The 24576-nt window shown below is 37.9% G+C and overlaps 1 protein-coding gene across 1 annotated transcript in view; it reads right to left on the reverse strand.

Moving 5' to 3' along the window:
- The window catches only part of LOC145984397 (tRNA (cytidine(32)/guanosine(34)-2'-O)-methyltransferase-like), a 34546-nt gene extending 14031 nt beyond the window's left edge, over window positions 1–20515 (reverse strand). Inside the window, exons 1-5 of the mRNA XM_083118058.1 lie at window positions 20343–20515; window positions 15300–15369; window positions 11685–11866; window positions 6458–6667; window positions 2579–2760 (exon numbers count right to left, since the gene is read on the reverse strand). Of these exons, the coding sequence (XP_082974184.1) occupies window positions 2579–2760; window positions 6458–6667; window positions 11685–11866; window positions 15300–15369; window positions 20343–20463 (765 nt within the window). The 5' untranslated portion in view covers window positions 20464–20515. The remainder of the gene's footprint in view (window positions 1–2578; window positions 2761–6457; window positions 6668–11684; window positions 11867–15299; window positions 15370–20342) is intronic.
- Window positions 20516–24576: the final 4061 nt, after the last annotated feature.

The following is a 24576-nucleotide window of genomic DNA, read 5'->3' on the forward strand; positions in this document are numbered from 1 at the left end:
AGCACACTGAGATATCAGATTCTGATTAATTTTATTTCATTTTACAGGCATGGTAATGTGAGCAGTTGCAAATAATTCTGAAGGTTTCCATTTGCAATATTATTCTCAGTTAAAGGACTTTGGAAAATAAGTGATATGGAACACAATATATATTATAGTTTCAGAACTCCAATGACACCTTCCCCAAATTAGAAACTAATGCAACATACTCTTATTCACTATTTCATATTATGAGAAGTGCAACATTGGAGTTCCTTCAACGTAATATATTGCCTCAGTGCATAAGTACACAGACTTGGAATAATAATAATTTGTAGTTTGTGATCTTGTCTTACATTACTTTTCTGCTTCTTTAGGTCAATCACAATGATGAGGATGAAAGATGATACTGATGAATGGAAAACCACCCAGGAACACCCATGCCTATGCAGCAATTGACTAATCATAAAAAATGAAAAGGTAGCAAAGATTGCAAAATGCTCTTAGACTGACCTGGCTAGGTCACATGGAAAAAGGTTTTTATTTTAAATCCACTTTATGCTCATATATGCTATTCAGGACTGGAAATACAGTAGAAATTATATTCCAAATTGTATATACAAGGGTTGATCAAATGAAAAGGTACAAAACGACACTGTCGGTGTAAATGAATACTTTATTCAAAGTATCCTCCATAGGCTTGAGCACATTGATCCCATTGATGAACGAGCCGAATGATTCCTTTTTCCCAGAATTCCTTTGGCCGTGACGCAACCCAGTCCTTCACAGCATCCTTGAGTTCATCGTCCGAGGCTTTCCTTTGATATGCTTTTTCAGGGGACCAAACACATGGAAGTCACAGGGGGATAAGTCCGGACTGTAGGGCGAATGGTCTAGCTGCTCCCACTTGAACCTGGCCAGTTCCGCGTGTGTGACCCTAGAGACGTGTGGACGTGCGTTATCATGGAGCAGAACCACACCCTCTTGAGCAGCCCCGGTCGTTTGTTCTTGATGGACCTGCGTAGGCTGTGGAGTGTCTCACAGTACACATCAGAGTTAATGGTTCATCTGTGTTCAAGGAATTCCACAAGTAGTGGACCTTGCACATCAACAGTCGAATTTGCCAATGTTAACGCCATCCTGTCCGAACACGCACTGCCGCGTCACTTGGACGGCACTCTGTATCGGAGCCTCTGCTCTCTCCTGCGCATGCGCGTTCCCCTTCATGCTCCGATGCCGCGTGGCAACTCCAATCGCACCCCTACATATCACGCTATGTTCTCCCATCGCGGCATCGGTATTATGTAAACGATTCCGTGGTTACGACGTTTCGTACCTTTTCATTTGATCAACCCTTGTATTTTACAAGATTCATAAATTTATTACTAACTTATATGTTTATCTTCTGTTTTACTATTATTACTATGTGCAGGAAATTTATTAAGTTGGGTGATGGATGTTAGTAATTTTTTCAACTATGTGCCTAAAACTCTGCTTTGGTGCATGGGGGAGGTGTTTATATTGTAAATTCTCTGTAATTGCACTAATTCACATAAAATAACATTTCTGCTTACAAAGGTGCAAATCGCCAAGAACCTAATTGTGATTATACTAAGTAAAAGATCAAACTAAACAGCCATGCACTGTCTGGGACTCTAATCTAGAACATTGTGTAGTAAATACATAAAAACACAATTACACACAACTACTGGACACGATGTTTGAAAAATATGAATTTTCAGATTCCTATGCATTCCACATGGAGAAAAAAATTACAGCTAATCAAATGGGAGTTTTAGACTTTTTTCTATGACAATGTGTCCTCTTTCCATTCATATGTTATTCTATGCCATTGGAAGTTTGGAATTTCCAAGAGAACAAGTAAAATAATACTTCCATAAGCATAATGCTAAGTTTTCTCCTTCTACAACCATCCACTGCAGGAAAAGGTCAGTGGGGGAGAAGCAGTTTAAGGTCCTCATGTCTGGCTGGACACAAACTGTTCCTCCTGCCCTTAAGCACTGACTGCACTCCGGCAATGAGGTGGCATATTTTAGATCTAGAGATAAAAGTTACAGGCTAGAATATAGTTCAAGTAACCTCCTTGAAAAAGTTTGGATTTTCTCAATATGCCAATGATCATATAAACATGCAACGAAATAAATAAACATCATGATGATGGGATTTGATGGACAATGCTAAGTTTCTAAGTCTTTCAAAGAATAGAAAAGTATGCAAATCATTTATAGGAATAAAAAAAAAAAACTCCATGGTGGAACAGCTCCTATGAGGGCCATGCCACAGCCTGACAAGTAGTCCTTCATTGGGTGATGCATGCTCAGTGCATCAAGTCCCATCACCTCTATTTTCTGGCTTTCAAGATGGTAGTCCACTACTATTGTTTTCAAGTAGCTCCCAATTGTCCTCATGACGTTGGGTCATGACACAAATTATGGAATTCCCACCAAGGCTAAAACCTGGGACTGCTCACACCAAAATCACACTAACTATTGAGCTATGTAGAAGCTCTACAGCAATAACGTTTCTCAATTTCTAAACAGATATCTATGTAAATATCTAAAAAAGATAATGTACTTACATCACAATTATAGGATGTATCTGAATCAAATCCATTTAGATCTCCACATAAGAGAAAAGGCAAAACCATTTTCTTGATAGCTTTATCATTGGAGATGCCTGGCTTTAGTTCAAGACAATTTGCTTCCAGCACAGCCTTGAGATCTTCATAAGATGTATAATTTTTACATACCACAAATGATTCTGGAAAAGAAAGATGCGATATAATTTCTGCAACCTGTTAAGAGTATTAATACTAAACAAGATCCATTGCAAAAAAACTTCCCACTGGGAGAAGATGAGTCTGTCCCTGGTGTTGCATGCAACCATTCATTCTGAAACATGGTTTTGTTGTAATAACAGTGTCAGACCAAATTCCTTCACTTATGCATGTTTTCGAGGTATTTTGAATTACATTTCCATTTGTACAATACTGGTAAATAATAATAACCTGTGGCATAACAGCCCATGAGGGCCAATGCCTATCTATCGACTGCTGGCCTCAATCATCTAAACAGTTACGGAGTGATGTGTGGTCAGCACAACAAACCTCTAGTCGTTGGTGTAGGTTTTCTATGATTAGGTTGCGCTACTCATTTGTAGCTTCCCAATTTCCACACGATAGTGGGTGGCCGCCAGTCCCATACACAAGCCGAAATCTCAGGAAAAGTTGATACGCTTCCCCTGGAAGATTCAAACCTGCGTGCCATAGTCTGAGACCAAAGTTTGTGCCTTAGACCACACAGCCATAGTGCAGGACCTACAATACTGGTAGGTGTCCACTACATCGACAGTCTCACATATTGCACTACAAATGGTCAATCATTATATTGACCACCACCCTGTGGCAGAAATTAATGCATCATTTCTCCATACCAACACATTATATTTCAGTTGTCTTTTTTTGTTCATTTGTATACATATGAGGGTATGACATACTTGAATCAAAAAACATAATGGTTATTATTTCTTTTTTCAATGAATGCTTTTTGAAAAAAGTAGGTGCAAGTTTGAGTGACACCATTCCATTGACAAACAGGTAGCTACAGGGTTACTGACAGAAAGAGATGAATAGAGAGATCAATGTATTTTCTGATTTTCTATCCACACAATTACTTACAAGCACCACAGTTCATATTTACAGAAAATAAAATTTTTGAATCCAACTTTTACACAAATAATTGTACTTTTAAAAAGCAGCAAGTACGTTGCGAACATTTTTCATTTTCGTCATTATTGCAGTTATAAAAAAACTTTTTCAAAAAGAGTTGATTAAAGTTAGAAATAATAACCATTGTGTTTTGTGATTTTAGTATGTCATACCCTCAAATATATGGAAATGAACAAAAACAACAGAACTGAAATATACGTATGTGTAGTTTTGGAGAAATTACACGTTAATTGCTGCTATGCAATGGTGATAGATATGTAGACAGCCTGTTTGTAATGCAATGCACGTAGTAGTCAATATATTGTACCCCTGTTGATAGAAGGTTAAACATGTATCTATCTGTTTAACAGCATTTATATCAACAAAAAATCATTATAACAAATAAAGTACTTAATATATGCTATAAAACTGACTTTATTCTTAAATATCTTAAACAACAAATGAGGAATAGCCATATGACATAAATGCTCCTGAATATTTTTTGGTACCAGACTACAGACCTATATACATATAAGGATTTATCCAAAAGTATGGCTTTGGAAGGAGTTAATTAGACTATAAAATTAACATAATTTAGACCTTTGAGCAAAATTTTGGGGAAGTATGTATGGGTTTATTCAAACTAATGTGAGAATGTAAGAACATTGTAGAAGGATGTAAAGGTAAAATTAGAAGGGAAATGTCTGGCCATAAATGTAATTTAAGAAAAAATTAAAGAGGGATGAAAAAAAAATAATTACAGATGGTTAGGGAGTGTGGACAAAGAGGGTTGAAAAAATTGCAGAAGTGTTGGGAGGGTGTGGTAAATTATTGATGTACATTTACCTACATTTACACAAATACATTTTCATCATACTTGAATATTTCTTCAGCAGAAGCCTTGGGATAAGTGGTTAGATGGGTGAAGGCATGTGACATTCACTCGTAAGTTACTTGTGCAGTTCTATATAATGCAGGCACAATTCTCAGAGTGGGAACCCATTTGCCACACTAAATGTAAGTTTCAAAATACATTTCTATCCAGATGGTAAAAGGAACCTTCACCAAATCCTAATAAGGTGAAGAAGACATATTAATAATAATCATCATCATAACCCATGGCGTAACAGCCCATGAGGACCCAGAGCCTATCTACTGACTGCTGGCCTCACTTCCACCAGAGATGGGTGATCATCTAACCAATTACGGGGTGCCATGTGGTCAGCACGACAAACCCCCAGTCGTTGCAGGTTTCTATGACCGGGTTATACTACTCATTCAGAGCTCCCCAATTTCCTCATGATGGTGGGTGGGTGCCAGTCCCATACACAGGGAGGGGGGATGGGGGGGCTGAGATTCATAAACTGTCCAGACTAAATCAGGACACTGGTAGCATTATTCCAGCATCACCTTTCACAATTGATAAATACGATTTACGTATGAACTATGGCAAAATAAATTTGTATTTTATTAATATGTATTTTACACTTGATATTTTCAGCTTTATTAAATGTGTCTGCTCCTCCCTCTGGAAATGTAACCAGCTCCTCAGCCACTGGTGCTGTTACTGTATATAAGTTGTACAATAGTACACAAACCATACAAACACTGTGCAAATATGCTAATAAAAACTACTGGCATAAATAGATGTATGCTCGGCAATGTTGTTACGGGAGAGTTATGTTACCCCCATAGCTTTTACTTCACAACTGAGGTTTTGACACCCATTGAGGCACCACCTCCCCCTCCCCAGATGATTGGGGGACAGATTTAGCTATGTAAGCCAGCCACCAGATGTGCCTGAGATCAGTATAACCAAAAAATGGTCAAAATCGGCATGGTCAAGTGAGTATCTACCTCATCTTACATGAAATCAAGCATTGGGATCTGTTGAAAATGGTACTGGATCAGCCAATATGTGCATGCCTCAGTGCATCTACGTAATAACACCATGTGGTCAATCTCCAATACAAATCAAGTAAGAAGCTTCATGGTGTTAGAACAAAAATGTGCTAATAAACAATAGTTCATGAAAAAAAAACAGTGTGCATATTGCTGTATGTTGATCGATGCACGGAGTGAATGGGAATGACAACTGTAGAAGAGAACAATTTTCAAAGCTGAATTCTTCCTATAAGAATTCTGATTACCTTCAAGCAAGCACATACAGTAGGAATGGACTGATATGAAATTTACCGACAACTGACATAAAAGTCCAAATTGTTCTTGAAGAACCTTCAAGATTCATTGACCTCCTTAATAAATGTATGTTACCGGATGAACCAAGCCTTTGTAATGCAAAAGAGCTGCATATTTAGATATTTACTTTTTGAAGTATAGAGTGGAGACTATTATGTTTACATCAACAAAAATTATCAATGTTCTTCGCATAACCACTTTTTGTACATGCAAAATAATCTAACACAATTATTTTTAGTGGTTTTTATTGATTTTATCTGCGACGTTTCATCCTGGTTTCCCAGAACTTTCTCAAGCTACACTAAGATAGAGTGACTAGCCATTTGAGGAGGTGTTTTCGTATGTATATCTTAGTGTAGCATGTAAAAGTTCTGGGAAACCAGAACGAAACGTCCCAGATAAAATCAATAAAAACCACTAAAAATAACTGTGTTAGATTATTTTGCATGATCTCTCCCATCCCTAATATGCAGTGAATTACAAATTACTTTGAACTCAACTGTGATATTAGCATTCAATTATCTGAAACTGCAACAGCAAAGATATACTCACCAATACTAGAATTTCTTGAACTTCTAGGTTTGATAATGTCGATTTCAGTGAAGAAGATATTAAGCTGATTATACAACAGATCCACATCCTTTCCTCTGAAAATTTTTGCCACAAAGGTTCCGCCTTTAACTAACGTTTGACATACAATGTTGAGTGCAGCCATAAGAAGTTGAGATTGGACAAATTCATCAATGTCATGCATTCCAGTCACTACAATGTAAAAAAAGAAAATCAATTATTTATTTTATAACAGTATTAATATTACATGTTAACATTAATACCAAAAATGCTGAAAAATAACCTGCATGTTATTTAAATATACAATACTCAAGTTAAAAAAAACTAAATATATTTTCTTCACACATCAAGACAAAAACATCATTAACAGTATTAGAAATGTTGCTCATAAAAACAATTGTTGTAATTCCTTCATAATTACCAGGGAATGGATTTATATGTAGTAAAAAATGTGCTATATGTAAATATATATTTAGTTATATTCACCAAAATATGAAGTTAAATATGGACTTAAAATTGTAAAAATTTACCTTTTTAATAATACAAGACACTACATGAACTACATAAAAAACAGTCTCGACATTGTAACTGATACTGTGACTGTTTTGAAGAGAAACCAGAAGTGAATCAATCCCTACGTGTGCCACAAACGCATTGCTTCTGGTGCTGCTGTTGGGCACACAACTTGTAGCAAGGGTGGGGTTCGCAATGGGCTGCTTGACTTCGGATACTCTTCCAAAGTTGCCAAAATAATGTTTGCCACAAGCAGGAGTTGAAGCTTGATCCTTCATTCTCTACTGTTGGCAAAAATTGTAAATAAACAGGAATTTTAAGTGTTTTACAATAGCAAAAGCAAACTGCTGGGAGGTGTAAAATTAAAAAACAAAAACATTATTGTTCAGATGACAGAAAACTTGTAATTAATGCAATTGAAGTGTATAAAAATGGTCTTAAACATTCATTTGTATAAATTCACTTTGGACATGTCACTTATTCACAAGAAATTCACCCAACTCTTTCGGTCACACTGGGACATGTAGTCATTGCACAAATATGGAGTATATGTTGAGAAATGTTCTGAAATATGAAAATAATATGTAAAAAAAACTAAAATACATAAAATATGAGTCAAAACCTAATGTATGTACAAATATGGAAAATAAACACTGATTTTTTCAAGTCTACATGCCATGATGCACAAAGTGCTTAAAAAAATGTATACACACTTTAAAACATGATAAAAAATTTGTATTCTCACCTGGGAGGATGAAATACGGTAGAAATGTAGTGTGATGTTTGCTCAATAGATGGCAGCAGGTACAAGAGAGCTAGCACCACTACACGGTCAGTGGCAAGTGATTCATATTAACATGGCAGACGTAGGGTTGAATTTTGAAGAGCGTAAGGATTTGTTAAAGTGGTACTGGAAATTTGAAAATGTGGTTGAAGTTCAGAGACAATGGAGACGTGAGTATGGTACTGATCCCCCTTCACAGTTAACAATTGCTCGTGCACGTGAGAAATTCAAACTTAATGGAACAGTGTGTGATGTCCACAAAGGCTGATCGGGGTGACCTTGCACAGCTACAAGTGATGAGTCCTTGGCTGCAGTACTGGAATGGTTTCACAGATTGCCACAAAAATCTACAAGGCAATGTGCACGTGAGAGTGGTGTAAGTGCTACTAGTGTACTATGCATTCTGAAAAAAGGCAAGTTTAAAGTGTACATTCTCAGACTGCTACAACAGTTAAGCGACGACGACCCAGATCGAAGGTTGTAATTTTGTGAATGGTTTTGAGACATGGCTGACAGTGATCCTGGATTTGCGTGGACCATGGTTTGATCAGACGAAGCACAATTCAAGCTCAATAGAACTTTCAACAGACACAATTGTGTATACTGGGCAGAAGATAATCCCCACATCACTGTTGAAAAGGCTGTGAATTTGCCTGGTGTGGATTGTCATCGAAGGAACTCATTGGACCTTTCTGTTTTGAAGGTAATGTAACTGGTGAAAGTTATCTGACAATGCTTGATGGTTTCATTTTACCTGTCATTCGTGAACTGTACAGTAATGAGAGGTTTTATTACCAACAAGATGGCGCCCCTCCACACTATCACAGGGATGTAAGAACATACCTTGATCAAAATGTACCAGGCCACTGGATAGGATCAAATTCCCTCCACGCTCTCCAGATCTTACACCCCTCGATTTTTACTTATGGGGAACAGTAAAGGATAACCAGGGCACACTTTGGGATGAGATTAAAGAAGCATGTGTAGAAATCCCACTGCAAACTTTGGTGAGTGTTACTGAAGCAGTAGTGGTCCATACTCAGAGATGTAATGATGCTGGAGGCCATCAGTTTGAGCATTTATTGTAAAGGTTTAGCACAGAAAGTGCATTGAAATCTTCAAACTGACTTGCAACCTTACTTTCAGGTAAATACACATATTTGTATGAAGACGTTTTAAAAATTTCTTCTTCTCCTGAAGTGTGTGTACATTTTTTTGAAGCACTCTGTATAACTGATTTCAGCTTCATACATAAATATGTATTTACATATAAATCAATTTTGTTAATTGCACCCTATCACCACTCTCCATTGGCTTTTCCATATAAGTATCACTGAGAATCGCAGGCTTTATTTTTTAGCAGCTCAGGTCTTTGTTTTCATTATTTCTGTGAACAGGGAGATAAGGGTAAGAACTATGAATTTTATGAACATAACAGCCAAGGATGTGGGTAGTGAATCTACAATCAGATAGTAAAACCCACGTTCAAGAACTGAGAAGATAATCTGGACTTCAGATAGGAAATTATATCTATGTTCACTTTTGGATGTCATGAATATGAGGATGAGTGATGATGAAATTGATGACGGAACACTCACAAGGAACACCCATGCCATGCAGGAACTTTGGTGGCATAACCGAAGTAAATCTCTTGACATGCTTGCCCACAGAGCTGGCAAAGTTTACTTTATCAACTGACTGGATGGTGCTTAATTGATAAGTCTTAATTACTTAGCTAGTAGAACAGATAACATATAGAAAATAATAATCGTCTTGAAAACTTTCTTTCTGAGTAAAGCAAATCATTTTGTAAAAAATTCATGGACAGTTCAACAGTGTTGTAGAAACATATCGCGAGGCCCTGGGAAGAGATTTAAAGAAAGCCCCAGGCCTTTCTTTAAATTTAAAATCTCAAGGTGAATCGATACAAAATCTTCAGGGATACATCAGCAGATTATCATATTTAAATAATAATAATCTTAATTTACTGACAAAAAAGATATTTAATAATATGAGACGGAGAAATTTACACTTGGTTGAGGTATATTCTTGTAACACACTGCTGAAATTTTCATTAACCAAAGTAGTAGTAATAGTATGTGTTTCAAGATGTTCTTTATGCACTAAGACATAACTGATATATCCTTAAATACACTGAACTTTTTTTTAAAAAATCAGAAATGCAAACGACAAATCATCAGATATAACCTATATTATTTTTAATGAGATTATCTTTGTTTCCTCATTCAAAATTTGTAGGATGTAAATATCACAAACCATGGCATAAGAAAATATTTTCTTCTTATACCACACACATAAATATGTCAGTGTTTGGTAGTGGGGGGAAGGGGTCACTAAACCACAATTCTGGCTCTTCAACACAATCTGTTTCAATAACAACAAATCTTAAAAGGATGATCATTGGCTCCATACGTGTGGAATATAGCCATTTTCACCTTGTTGCACATTAATTGAATCAGTTAAATTTGAATTTCAGGACTTAGATGATAATTGTGAATCTCGTTTTGTTGTATACTCCTGAAATGTTCTTGTAGTATAAAATATTTGATGCAGTGTCATAACAAAATAGTCAGGTACGCACCTGCAAGAAACAAATTTGGGTCCCTATGAATAGCCAGATTCTTCCAAAACATTTAATTAATTACTTTGAATGGCTGCTTGGGACTACACTTACATTAATAATGATACAAATAGAACCTCTACCTGTGAATTTTCATATATTACAAATTATCTTTCTTTGACATTTGTATATTCAAAAGAAGACAAATACTTATCCCCTCCCCTGCCCTCCTTGAGTTGAAAGCAACCACAAGCATTTAAATGCCCCACTGCTCCGTGGCAGTTGGAGGTGATTTATTGTTAGCATATTAAAATTGTGAGTGCAAGGTCAAGAGAAAGAAGTAGAGACGAGACAAAGTGCTTTTTATTCAAGAAAATAATAAATGCATAAAAATGTCCAAGCAAGTTATAGTCAATTTTTGTGTAAATGTTTCACATGAGAAAAACTACAATAATTTTTACTTTTTTTCTGGCCCCCACCCCATACATATACAGGGTGACTTGTAAATAGATGTATTCCCTGAAAGGGGTTAAAGTAGAGACAATTTGCAATAAATTTGACCATATGATACCCCGTCCGAAAATTAGTAGTTTTCGAGATAATCGAATTTCTATTGTTTTTTGTTTTTTAAATGACAATTTTCCACATAAAAAGATGAATTGTGAAAAAAATGCATATCAGGTTTTTGACAGCAGAGGAAAATTAGAAAACATCTGCCCTGGTGTTGGCCAAAGGTTCAGCCAAGCATTAATAATATTACAGTGAGGTGGGGGGAAGGGGTGAGAGTGAGGTGTTTTAGTGAGTTCTATTCCATTCCTTGATACACAAACACACCCTTTCTTTATGTTATCTAGACATCATTGATTGACTGATTTGCTTTATTTTACTTTGCTTTTTGTGCCAATTTTGGCTAATTTGCAAAGATTGGTGATATGATGAAATTGATAAATGGACACTCACAAACATTCATGCCCAGGCCAGGATTCAAACCAGGGACCCCTGGCATCATAGTGTGATGTGCTAACCATTCCACCATGGGGCCAGCTTATCTATACATCAGTCATTGACTGATTTGGTTTATTTCACTTCACTTTACTGCCACTTTTGGCTAATCACAAAAGATGAGGATGATATGATGAAATTGATGAAAGGACACAAAGAACATCCATGCCCAGGCAGGGTTTCAACACCTGGCTTTGTAGCATGATGTGCTAACCACTCTGCCACAGAGGTCATACACATTTCACAAAAATATATTTGACACAATCAAACACGTCTTACAATAATGACCTAAGTTGACTTACAGTACAATTATAAACAAAATCAATTACCATCTGGAGCACCATCACAAACTATCAAGTCCGCTTTATCTCCATCAAAATGTTGGATAATTTCCTTTGCTGTAGCTTCCTCTGTTATATCTCCCTGGATTTGGATTACATCTGGTATGGGTGCCATTTCTTGTAAATCTACAGCCACAATCTTCACATCAGAAGGATCCTTAGCCTGCATCCTTCAAAAATACATTAAAAAAATTGCACACCTCTACGAACATGTATACACAGGTAACAGACATCTTCTAAGTCTTATGCACAACAAACATGAGATATATTTTTACTTTTGTTATTTTACGTCACTTTTACATCTGCCACTTTTGGCTAATTGTGAAAGAGTTTATTCTTAATAGCCCAAATGATGAAAAACCTGGCTCTGACATTTAGTCTTCACATGCGGGGGTTTCCAAGTGTAAAACACAGTGTTGCAATGCTCCTGATTTTTCTCCAGTCGTAAATAACACCTTTTGGTGTCAACATGAACTCTTTTCTGGCAGTTCAGCATGAGATAGCGAATGGGAAACCCATTTATATGCTAACCTGCAATGATCGTTAGGCTTAGTTGCACCTTAGATCCTGAACTGTTGCTCTTGAGGCATAAGTCTATGCAACTGCATCAACTTGTTAGTTCAAGAGTTTGTGTGATCCTCCATGCCATTCAAGGCCAAAGGCAATAATTGAATTTCAATTCTCAAGATTAGCATTTTCATGTGTTGCTGAAAGATAGTTTTTCTTGTATGCATGCAGTCTTTGCATTGTAGAATTACTTTCCTGTAGTTTACAGTTATTACAAGCATAAGAAAACAGTTTTTCATTGTGACGTTTCAGGAGAACACACACTCCCTTCATCAGACATTTATTTTCATTTTGACTAAAGATACAGTTATAACATTGGTTAGCAATTTTTTAAACAAAAAGAATCCATTATATAATGGATGTTGTCAATGTTACATTGTTGTAATAGAGCAACTTAACTGTGAAAAGAAGCAGTCTGTTTTATATTTATTTCAGATAAAAAATTTTGATCACATTATTTTTTATTTAAAATTATGAATCCCAAATATCATCAGGTAATTCAAATTCATAATTGTTTCCACAAAGTCTCTTGATGTTTTCTGTTACATTAAATTTTAAAGATGGTGGCTTACTCCATTTGTGAAAAAGAAAACTCCATACTGGATCTATGTTACCATTTTCATTATTTAATTTATTCCAGTGTTCTTCCCAGACATTCAACTCTATGTTTCCTGTCAATCTTTTTAAAACCCTTCTTTTTTTAATCAAATGCTTCTCTTTGATGATGTGAGATGACAAACCTGTTCTTGGTTGATATCCGGAGAAACCCAACCCAATCAAACTCGTTCCAAACACAGTGTAACATATCCATTGTAATGTTCTGCATGCATTATCCAATCACGAAGTTGCTGGATGGAAGTTACCATTGGTTGTGCATAAACCCTGTATTTAATAAACCTCCATAGAAAGAAATCGCACGCACAGTGTAAGATCCGATGTAAGAATGTGATTTTTTTTTTGTGGAAAATCGTTATGTGATGAGGCCATATTTGGAATCAGCATATCAAAAAGATTGTAATTTTAACTCACATATCAAAAACTAGGACAGTTTCCGTCTCTAACAGTGTTTGCTGCAACCACGTTAAGTTGAAAAATAATTTTTTATTGACATTTATAACCACACCATTCATTTGTGTATACCCTGTATATGTGCAGTTACTTATTACTTACTTACAAAAATTTCTATCATTAATAGAAAAAATTACCAATTATTGCATGAGTGTCTCGCATATCTTTTATCATTCACTAAAACTCAAAAAAATCATAATTTCATCTTATTAATGCTTGTTAACTTTGTAGAAGTGCACTTGTTTATTAAATATAATAATTACAATAATAACCATCATTACCAACCAATTGTACACTGTCACTGGCATGAGTGTCTCGAATGACACACATTCAAAAATGGCACCTGACATGTACACCAAGTGCATTTTGCCTTCCAATTACATTACATTTGTTTTTATGAACAAAACTAATAATTAAATATTGAACATCCTAGGAAACAATGTAATTTATTTTCAAACAGTTGAAAAATCTAAAAAATAGATGTGGTGGGCTTGCAAATCCCCCCCGTGGTAAGCTAGGGTTAAAATTGTATCTGAACGTTATGCAATATGTGTCCCTTGGGATTGCCCAATATCTGTCTCTTGGCTGCTACATCATGTAAATTTATTTAGCTAGTTGTAAAACATGTCACTACATACCCGTAAACTCATAACAGTAACTTCAAGTGAAATAGATTAGCTCTAATTGGTAAAAAGCCAAAATTTCTGGCTTTTTCGCAACTCTAGTTGTCCCTCAATTCACATGTTGGTCCTCTTGGCATTTTTAAACAACATTAACGCAGCCACACAGAACACACAAGTAAAATACATGTAGTCACAATCATTAGGTTCATTTGGAATAGACAGCACCCAACTAGAATTTTACAAATGAACAGGACATGATCCTATCATGTGGTGTTCTCTCAACAAATTTATTTCCTTTTACTATGCACCAGTTATTTGTGTTCCACATATTGTAAGACATATTTTATTAGAAATTATACTTTCGACGAGTGGTGGCTCCTGGTTCGGAACATTGCTGGTTGCAGTGAAAAAAATCAACAACAGAAAATGTTCAGGAAGAAATTTCCTGTAGGATTACATCATGTAACTATTATTCTCTACAAATAAGTTTAATAATTATATATGTAAGCTCAAAAATATGAGGTGGTTGCACAACTTTGCCACCTAAGGAGCAGCTGCCACTGCTCTTGAATACTACTTATAAGATTGATTTAATGCAATTTCCTTATCATACAAATTCTTGCTCCTCTATAACTTATTTGTGATGATGAGGATGACTGATGTAAGAACAACTGCATTGCATAGAAACATCCCTATTTCGAACCAAAGGCTCCTAGTTTCGTAGTGCCTTGTGCTGACCACTACACCAATGAGGCTACACTACCCTAGCAATTGGGAACCGTATTGTGTAAATTTGACCAGGTTTACAGCAAGAAATCATATGTATTGTATATATTTATTACGCACACAATCTAGATAATTAGATGTAATAGAAATAAAACACACATGCAGGCTTAAAAATTAAACAAAAACAGAAGTCTGACAACTTCAAATTTTCTAAAAAATCCCCCTTTTTACCTGAAAATATACCTAGATCTCCCTGCACCAAGGGAAATTTTCCGTCACGTAGCAACACTGCTTCTGCCAAGAACAGTACAGAAAGCAGGAAAGAATAAACATTATTCTCCTGCCAAATCTGTTTGCAGAGATGTAACTGACAACTGCAAAGCTGCATATTTTTAGATAACCACTCACTTCAGATCCCTCACCCTCCCCGCTTACATTCCGGGAGGAAACCTGGTTGTCAGAATGGTGCGATGGAGAATGATGACTGGCAAACATAAACCAGTATAATGAGCAATTACTCATATACTAAAGCTTAATGTATAAAAATATATGATAAAAGTTGGTGGAAGTGGTAACATAGAGAATATGCCAATGGAACCATACATCCATTGGTACTCACCTCAACTTTTCCGACAACACTTGACTCCAACTGCCAGGAGCAGCACATAAATCAACTGCACGAGTTACACCTGAAAAACAATTAAAGCAAACAGTAATTTGACTGTACATAATCTCACAATTTTAATCATGGGTCATTCCATGTGAAATCAACAAGGTCCTCAACCTTACATTTTCTGATTCATTTGAAATTTGGCATTCTGGAAGGGTCAAATGAGATAGGAAAATATGCAAAGTTGCAGATCCATATCTTTTGTATTTTCGACATTACAGTGTTGCAAACTATGCGATTTTGACCATAGTCTAAATAAACGAATGGTTGATTGCAAAGAATCAACAGGAGTATATGGAAGGAGAAAATAGTTCTCCAGAAAATATTTATGTCAGGGAGCTAATGGTGCAAACTGCACCATGGAAACTTGAGGGGGGGGGGTATTCTTTCCTTAAAATAATATAAAATTCAACATTCATATTTTTTCTGAAGTATATGCAAAAAGGTTTACAACTTAGGTTTACAATATTTAATCCATTAGATGAAGAAAAGGAAGTTTTTAGGATAGGGCTGCCCACATGTGGGTTTTTGGACATACATAACATTTCTTTTTTTTTGGGAGGTGACGACTTTCTGTGACGGAAATTTGACTGAGTGAACAGTACAGAATTGGACACAAGTTGAATTACGTTATCAATTAACCATTGCTGCTACATAAACAGAAGTATAGAAGTAGACTGCCAAAGGAATAAGCCCCGTCTAGTTCGATGCACTTTTTGACTCACTTTGACTCTCTTTGCACCAAAGAGTCTAGTTGGTTGCACGGTGCAACACGGAGTCGTCTAGTTCGTTGATTTGGAGTCAAGTAGTGTATTTGGTGTCTGCACTACCTTCCAGACCAGTGTATGTTTGGTGTATGGTCACGTGGTGCATGCTAACTAATCAAATGACCGTTTAAAGCAGCAGACAGGCATTTGTTGAATCTTCTGAACTTGAATATCGCTTTCCGTCTAGTTCGTTGCACGTAATTTCCTTGCACCACTCTGACACTGGATACACCTGCACTGCACTGAGTGTCAAAAAGTGCAGCCAACTAGACGGGGCTATTTTAGGCCTTAAATTGTCAGGTGAATTCTGGTGGGAATTGAAAAGAAATGGGGGTTAGGGGGGAATGAGGCATTAAAATTGAGGGAGGCATCCTACTCTTGTATATTATTATTATATAATGTTATAATGTTTCGATTTCGGAAAAGTATTTGTTAGTGTCGAAAAAATACTTTAAAAATACCTTACACAACAATGTCTCCTCCTGATATACAAGGCATTCTCCATTCATGGAAGCGAAAGGAAGCATCGTGAAGTACTGCTGAGGTAATTTGAAAGTTACAGAAGCTAATTAGCAGAGTTATCACCTCAAGGAAGCACAAATTATGTGAAAAATAAGATGTTAAAAGTAAATTGGCAAAAACTCACCATTTCGCAAACGGTAAAAATTTACTATCCTTCGGACACCTCTAACTTTTTCGTTTCCTCAATTTTTGACATTCGTACTTACGTATCTGCTTCGCGGAACATTCCTGAAGGTGTATCAACGTTGCTTTGATGAAATTTGAACTATGTTTCCTAACCTAACAGAACTAACCTAACCATGCGCCAATGGTTCATGGGGCTAGCGCCAATGGTTCGCAATTATTTCCAGTTTCTAGATCCTGATACTAACACGACACCAAATTTTAACTATGTTTCCTAACCTAACAGAACTAACCTATCCACGCGCCAATGGTTCGTGGGGCTAGCTATTCTCCGTCGGAGAATTAATTTTCAATGAACAACATGAATTTCAGCTATGAAACATTCCCACATCACACAAAACACCTTCCCGATGTTCGACAATGCTACAGGAACTTATTACGGTAAGTAGTTTCTTCTGTAAAAATAAATAAATGTGTCCGAAGGATAGTAAACAAGTACCTCGCAAACTTCATGCATGACACAGACTACAACCACTAGCTGTTCGCAGGAGGTCCGAAGGGGTTTCGTGTTTGAGAGAAGCAGTAGCGGCATCTAGTAGTAATTAGGGGTATGCGGGATGGAAAATTTTTTAAATCCCGACATTCGAAACGGGAAAAATTTGCAATTTCCCGACAAAGCCAGGAAATTTTGGATATGGGAAACGTTGAAAATTTCCCAGCAGCCACCCCCACCCGTACCGATGGATATATAAGTCGTATTTTCAGGGCTAAACAAAAAAATTCATAAAAATTGACCCAAATTGCCCACCCATTCTGGGCTCCGCCCCTGGGGTAATTGACCCACCGCCCCCTACCATGGCCCCACCTCCGCTCCGGCTACCAGCCTTTTTCTATAGATCCCCTATTCACTATTCGGGCTTCCCGAATAGCAGTTTCGTAGCACTCATCGTTAGCAAAACTACAGCGCCTTGAATAACGTAGTGTGGAAAACGACCCAAGAAACTGGTTCCCCGAGACGATGACAAGTAGATGGCAGTGCGATCGACCCAGGTGCTAATTTTGTTATGAAAGTAATGCGGCTTAGTTAGTTTTTGGAATATATTGTGTAGATTTGTTTCTCTAGACAGGCGGTAAGTGAATTGATGGAAACAGTTATATTTGTGGAGTGATTTGCAGTCACGAAATGGCATTAATTTGGAACGAAAAGTAAAATAAAATTAATAAATAAATAGCATGCGTAACACAAGAAGAAACATCGCAATGTGATTCCGGACATCAGGTCTTGGATTGTGTATTAGAGTTTATTTTTCAATGTTATTAGAATATAAATAGTATCCTGAGAGATATTTCATACCGAGGCGACAAACCACAAATGTCGCTTGAAAGCGAGCAGTCGGAAATCAATGCAGCCTTTCGAACCGTAGGGACAAAAGCTCTGACTGCACCGTTTCCTCAAGGAGATTTTACACCAAAGCGACACGCGACAAACGATACGAGGATTTCACACCAAAGCAACACTGGTCATTCGGTCCAAAGCAACTTTCATACCAAAGTGGCACATGTTGCTTTGAAAGGAGCCAATCAAGAGCAACATTTCACATTGTATCGGCATAACGGGAAGCACAGGCCAGTGTTCGGTTGGTGAAATACTCAAGCAATAAGTGTCGCGTGCCTCTTGTGCGCAATCTCACTAAAGCAAGACACTCATTGCATCGCTCATGCGCGAACAACAAACCATGGCAACATGTTGCAAGCTATTGAGGAAATGGCCCAGTTTGAGCGACGCAGAAGCGACAAAGCGACACGTGTGGCTTATCGTGTCACCTAGATCTGTTGTTGTAATCTGCGGTTTATCGTGTCGCCTATATGTTGTTCGCAAGCAACGCTTGCTAATAGACTGAAGGCACCATGTCGCTTGTCACTTAGTTGGGAAGTTGGGAACTCCCCCTGTAGCATGTCGCTTCGGTCTCAGCACCCTCCCTTTAAGGAGCTTTCCGACCGAAGTAACAAGTAGCACGCGAATACGTCATATGAACGTGTTGTTTGCTGTTTGGACCCTCATGTGCAATGAATGCTATTTTACAGTCTGGAAGTGTGTGTCACTAGTGTGAAAGTGTGAACATCCCGTGTCACTTGTCCCATTGGTTTGAAAGTTTCCTTACACTCATGTCGATGGCACTAAGAAAGTTTTGTGGGGTTCCCCTTGTCGTTTCATGCAATCATCATTATCATCATCGCAGCGATTAGTTTAAAGCGGAAGAAAAGAGACAGTAAATATCAAAAATACAAATGCTTCAGTGTGAATATCTTTAAAAGAAATGATGATGATGATGATGATAATAATGAACCTAATTCATACACAAAAATTTAGTTGCCAAGAACATTCCACGCGTATTTTTTCTCCTGTATTATTAACGAAAGTATGACAATAACAGGACGTGGTCGACTGTCTAGAATGTTCGTTAATATCTTCGCGACCACTGTGCCAAATATCATAGCAATTATGACATTCATAGAAATGCTTCATGTAAAAGAATCAGACGTTGCAGCGAAAACTCCATTTACTTCCATTATAAGCAGTCGAACACCAAGCACCGGGGTCAACACCAGCGCCTCTAGCGGATCATTTTCGAGTGGAACCAGCCTGAGGGCACAGAAGCATGCCGTTTTCCACACTACGTTATTCTAGGTGCTGTAGCGAAACTAAACACAGTTGTTAAATCACATTTTCAAGCCATGTTCCCTTGGCCCTGGAAAATATCTGTAGCCCCCACTCGGATGTTTCCTTGGCATACAAATTTTTCGAATTCTAGATTCGATATGGGACTGTATAACTTCATTGGAGGTGTTATGTGGTGTGGACAAGAATGACATTTATGCATGAAACCATTGTCGACACACCACTGAAAAGATGTAGAGTTGTTTGAGAAAGTTTTGTGAAGCCTGTAGCGGTTCCATGTATCTCTGAACATTTTCCCTGCCAGACGAAAGTACACATTCAAACACTGCACGTAAATGACTAGAATCAGTGAACCGATGCCAAAAAACCCTTTGTACCTCACGGATGTGACCCACAGAGAAGTGGAAGTTCATCCGAAAGACGATAGTAAACAAATGGTTGTTGTCAACGGTAGGATAACATAGGAGTATATGGAAGTGGAAAACCTGCGTCAACAAAACACCCAGTAAGTTATCGCTGAAACTTCGCAGTATGTGTTAAATCGAAATCGAACCATGTAAAAATTGCATTTGTAGCATGATGAAATCGCAATAAAACGAAAGGAACTTGGGCCTTAAATAGTTTCTGAGGATTATGACATGATCTGGGGGGATGCCTGAACACTATTTTGGGGGGATGGGCATCCCTGATTTAAGTAATCACTAAGACTCTGAAGTATGTGTTAGCAGACATAATTAGAAATCGAACGGTGTTAAAAAAAATGTTTGTTCACCATGATAAAATCGAAATTAAACAATCGGAACTTGGTCCAATCGAAATATAAAGGGAGGAGAAATGTAACACGGAACCAAAATATCCACTACTACACATGTTTAAACTAGCTTTCAGGAAGATCAATACCTGCAAAGATGTCATGTTCCTCATCTATATGTATAAGTTTGAAAGCGCTTCTTGCTCTATATCCTTCTTCTTTGGCAAGACGATAATACACATCACGTTTGTCCTTGGATATTTTTCCCATCCTTGATTATTTATTTTCAATTACTCGTAGCAGTATTGATAAAAACCATACACGGAATAATACAAAAATCACAGATTATACTACGACAAAAACACATCACGACATATTTCACAGATTATTCGCGATGGGTTCTTCTTTTTCTTACTTGTCTGGTCCACACCGCCTTTGCAGTCTCCGGCCAAAGTTGCGGCATGAGTTTACAATACCGGACCACTCTCCAATTTCTATAAAATTACGCCTACTTATTAATTTCGATGCCCTGGTGACGTATCTGTAGTTAATATTTGGCGGTCACTTGTTAAAATTGTACATTTATGTGTAGAACTTGTAAAATAACCTTGCGATTTACCACGGTGATTGTCCATACCATAGAATGTCCATAATGGTCTTCCTTTACGCACAACAATCTGGCTACATTGAATATTGACGTCAGACGAGGAATGCCGATGACGTTAGGTTAGGCCTGTAAGTTTAGGTTCCATTAGCATAAATACAAAGAAAAATTAATATTCTCGCTAAGAGAACTATGGACTGTGTTAAAAATGTAAACATAAACATTGGTGAGGTCTTGCCCGGTTCCCCCGGAACTTCCGGTTTAGGCCAGTCCCCGTTGTTGCCAGTGCAGATTCACCATCATACGAAGTAAGAAATGAGCGCTTGTTTTCATCAGTTGTGCGACGATAGTCAAGGAAGGTATTTGTTTAAGTTCTACTATGGAGGAATGGACGTCTAGAATCCGTCGGATGATCAACTGCAGAGCAGATTATTAAAATATCACGTGTCTCTGCGGCCGCCAGTTGTATAGCATACTACATACAAGTATCTGATGTACACGCACGACGAATTCAAAGCGTACGAAAGTTTAGATATATTCAATTATTTTGTAAATGGAAAAGTAAGGGAGGAAAGATAATTCTATAAAACTAGTGATATTCAGTGGAGTAGCATGGACATTTCGGGTGGGAACGCCAAGTCCGAAGGAAGGGTCGGCCCTTTCTTGCTTAATAATTTACTTATGGTATTAGTCGCCACAGGTATTGTTTATTTGCCTGAAGTCAGCTGGGTTTTCAGACCTACTATAACGGCTGGGGATACGTCGGACTGACCCCCCGACTATTCCAATACTTGTTGAAGATCTCCACTCTTAGAGGTGACGAAGGAAAGCGTGGGAGGGAGACCGGCAGTCGGTAGGTATACCTAGGCCCTTCATGGGCTGTTGCGCGACAGATTTTTTAATGCATGTTTTAGCATAGAAAACCTAACTTTTCTATGGTTTTAGCTAGAAAATTAGATGCCTCACTATGCCACAAATGTTTTGAACTCTGGTGTTTTATACTTTTTTTAATACCTATCTGCATGACGCAAGTCATTAAAAACCTACCTGAATCATAAGTGCTTCTGCACAACAGTAGACGTCATTGTTGTGGATGATCCAACTGCTGATTGATTTGGTTTATTTTATTTCGCTTTTCTACCACTTTTGGTTAATTGCGAATATGAATATGAGTGATGATATTGATGAAGAGACACTGACAAAGAACACCCGTGCTCACGCCGGGATTCGAAAAAGGGACCTCTGTCGTCTTGGCGCACTGTGCAAAGCAGAGTGGATGATCCAAATATCGTACACTCTACTGACGTAACAGTGCCGATTAGTAATTCAGACCACAGTTTATTACATCTTGAGAATGCTGGTAAACATTTTAAAATAATTTTGTCCAGAGACCATTCGATGTTAAGAGTTTTCAAATGAATGCTAAACATTTCCATTGACACAATATTAAGTAGATAGATAATAACAAAAAAATACAATAAAAAAATTAATAGTTTTGCGGGTTAAGTGGTAGAGCAGCCACAGGCTGAATTTCTACCACGAGGACTTCACCAACTTACTTGACAAAAACTGTGTTGATCTTTTAGTTTATAATGCACATCGCTGTTCGTGCGATAAATTATACAATGCAGTGGCCATTAAGAAACAGTATATTTGAGATTGGTAAAGTTACGTCAGTCAATATTGCGTATTATAGCATCACATAGCACGAGTTGCATGAGCGTGAAGAGCGAAGAACCGGGTAGGAATTCTACCGCTGTCTCCTGCTTCAGAAGGCAGGAAGGGTCACATGAACCAATCACGGTAGACCTCTCTGCTCCGTACCGTACGCTGGCGTATGAGAGAGCATTTACGCCCGTGCTGTAGAAATCGAAGCTTTCCCTCCAGAAAGGCAGCAAGGAATATAGAATCCTGTACGCCGAACCTGTTCGGCGTCCGGCCGGGAAAGGCATTGAAAAGAGATGCTAGAACGAGTGTTGAGAGTGGAGCGTTGCAAGCGGATCGCGAAAAATAGCTATTATAATGCCATGAAGGTCAAATATTTATGAAATTAGTCACGTTTTACTTGATAATCACAGCATTTAAGCATTTTTGAAATTTTAAATCTGGGAACGCCTGGCGTATGGGCGTACTATAACGCTACGCCACTGGTGATATTATTATATTATGAAGTATGCTTAAGTGAATCTTTGCCAACAAATCTGCAGAAGTAATGACACATATCAAATGTTAGTAAATATATGTGCTTTCAACGTCGCCTTTCCGCCTGAGGGTTTTAGGGAAAACCTATAATATGGAATGCCACTTTCACTTACACGAATTTACTTCAAACAACAATGGAGTTTTCAGACTGAAGCGACAAGCGATATCGGAATTTCGCACAGACGCATTCGATCTAAAGCAAACCATTCACCAGTCACGTTTGCGCAAATAACAAGCCGGGGCAACACAATGCACAGTATTGATAAAACGGCCCAGTCCGAGCGACAAGCGACACCTGCAATTTGTCGTGTCGCTTTAAGTCGGAAGGTGTTGTTTATTTTTGAATGTTGGTTTCCAAGAGACAAGTATTGCTGCAGTCTGAAAGCTTCCTTTCGAACCAATTCACCACGAGAAAATGTACGTGTCGCTTGGACTGGACTGTTGTTTTCTCAGTTCCATGCATCGTGTCGCCTCGGTCTGTTGTACTTGTATGCAAGGTGAATTGTTTCCTTGAGAGTAAATTGGCTGTTGCTTGTCGCTTCGGTGTGTAATCTCCGTGCCACTTAAAAGTGAGTCCTCAGTGATCAATGATTTTTTTTCTAGCCGAAGCAATACGACAAGCTGCACGTGCCGCTCAGATTCCCAATGGCGTGTATTGTGCCGCCTGAGACTTGATTTCCCATGAGCGGTAAATGTTTATTTATAGACTAAATGGGCCTTGTCACTTCGGTACGAACCACTGCTGTCGTGTGTCGCTTCGGTTTGAAACCTCACCACAACACAATATGCAGATACACTATCAACATGCTTGCAACAAAATGCTTGCATACAAATCCTTTCCGGGTACCAATCCTTTCTTCGTTCTGCTTGTATCAACAGGTTTCTTCTCTCTACGTCCTTCGGAAACCTACGAAGACTCAATAAATTTTTTCCTGATCGAACTGTGCAACCATGTTACACAGCTGACACACTATTTCCTTGTAAAACAATCTCCACTTTGCCCTTTCATATTAACGTCCATAGCATCGTAAGCGTAACCGGATGTTCGAGGGGGACCAGACGAGTGCGCATGCTCCGCAGTAGCTCCGCCTTTAACACCGTCAATACATTGTCTTGCCTAACATGAAACAGCTTTCTACCGTGACGTCAGAACATAATGTTGCTAAAGTGTTGTGCGATAAGTGACACCTATTCGGGAGAAATGGTGTGTCCCGTGGAGCTACTGTTCTTATGGTAGGGTTACGTTACGTTAAGAAAACATAGTTTATTTAGTTTTTTCTCGATTTCCATACTCGACAGCCAATTATTACATGCAGATTCGTGATTAGGAGTTCTCAATTAGTGAGTAGGCGAAATTTCATAGAAATTGGAGAGTGGTCCGGTATTGTAAACTCGTTCCAATGTTGTTATTATTCCTTTTCTGGAAAAACAAAATATTCTGAGCCCTTCAAAGTGCCAAGTCACGAACGCTTGCGAAGGGCATAATAAACTTTATGATTCCCCTGTGCCTGTTCTCCCTGCAAAATTGAAGGATATTCGAGATCTACTGCCATTCACTGCCATAGTCACCAAACTTC

This window comes from Lepisma saccharinum, chromosome 2 (assembly GCF_977018435.1).
Source record: "Lepisma saccharinum chromosome 2, izLepSacc3.1, whole genome shotgun sequence".
In the NCBI taxonomy this organism is placed as follows: domain Eukaryota; kingdom Metazoa; phylum Arthropoda; class Insecta; order Zygentoma; family Lepismatidae; genus Lepisma; species Lepisma saccharinum.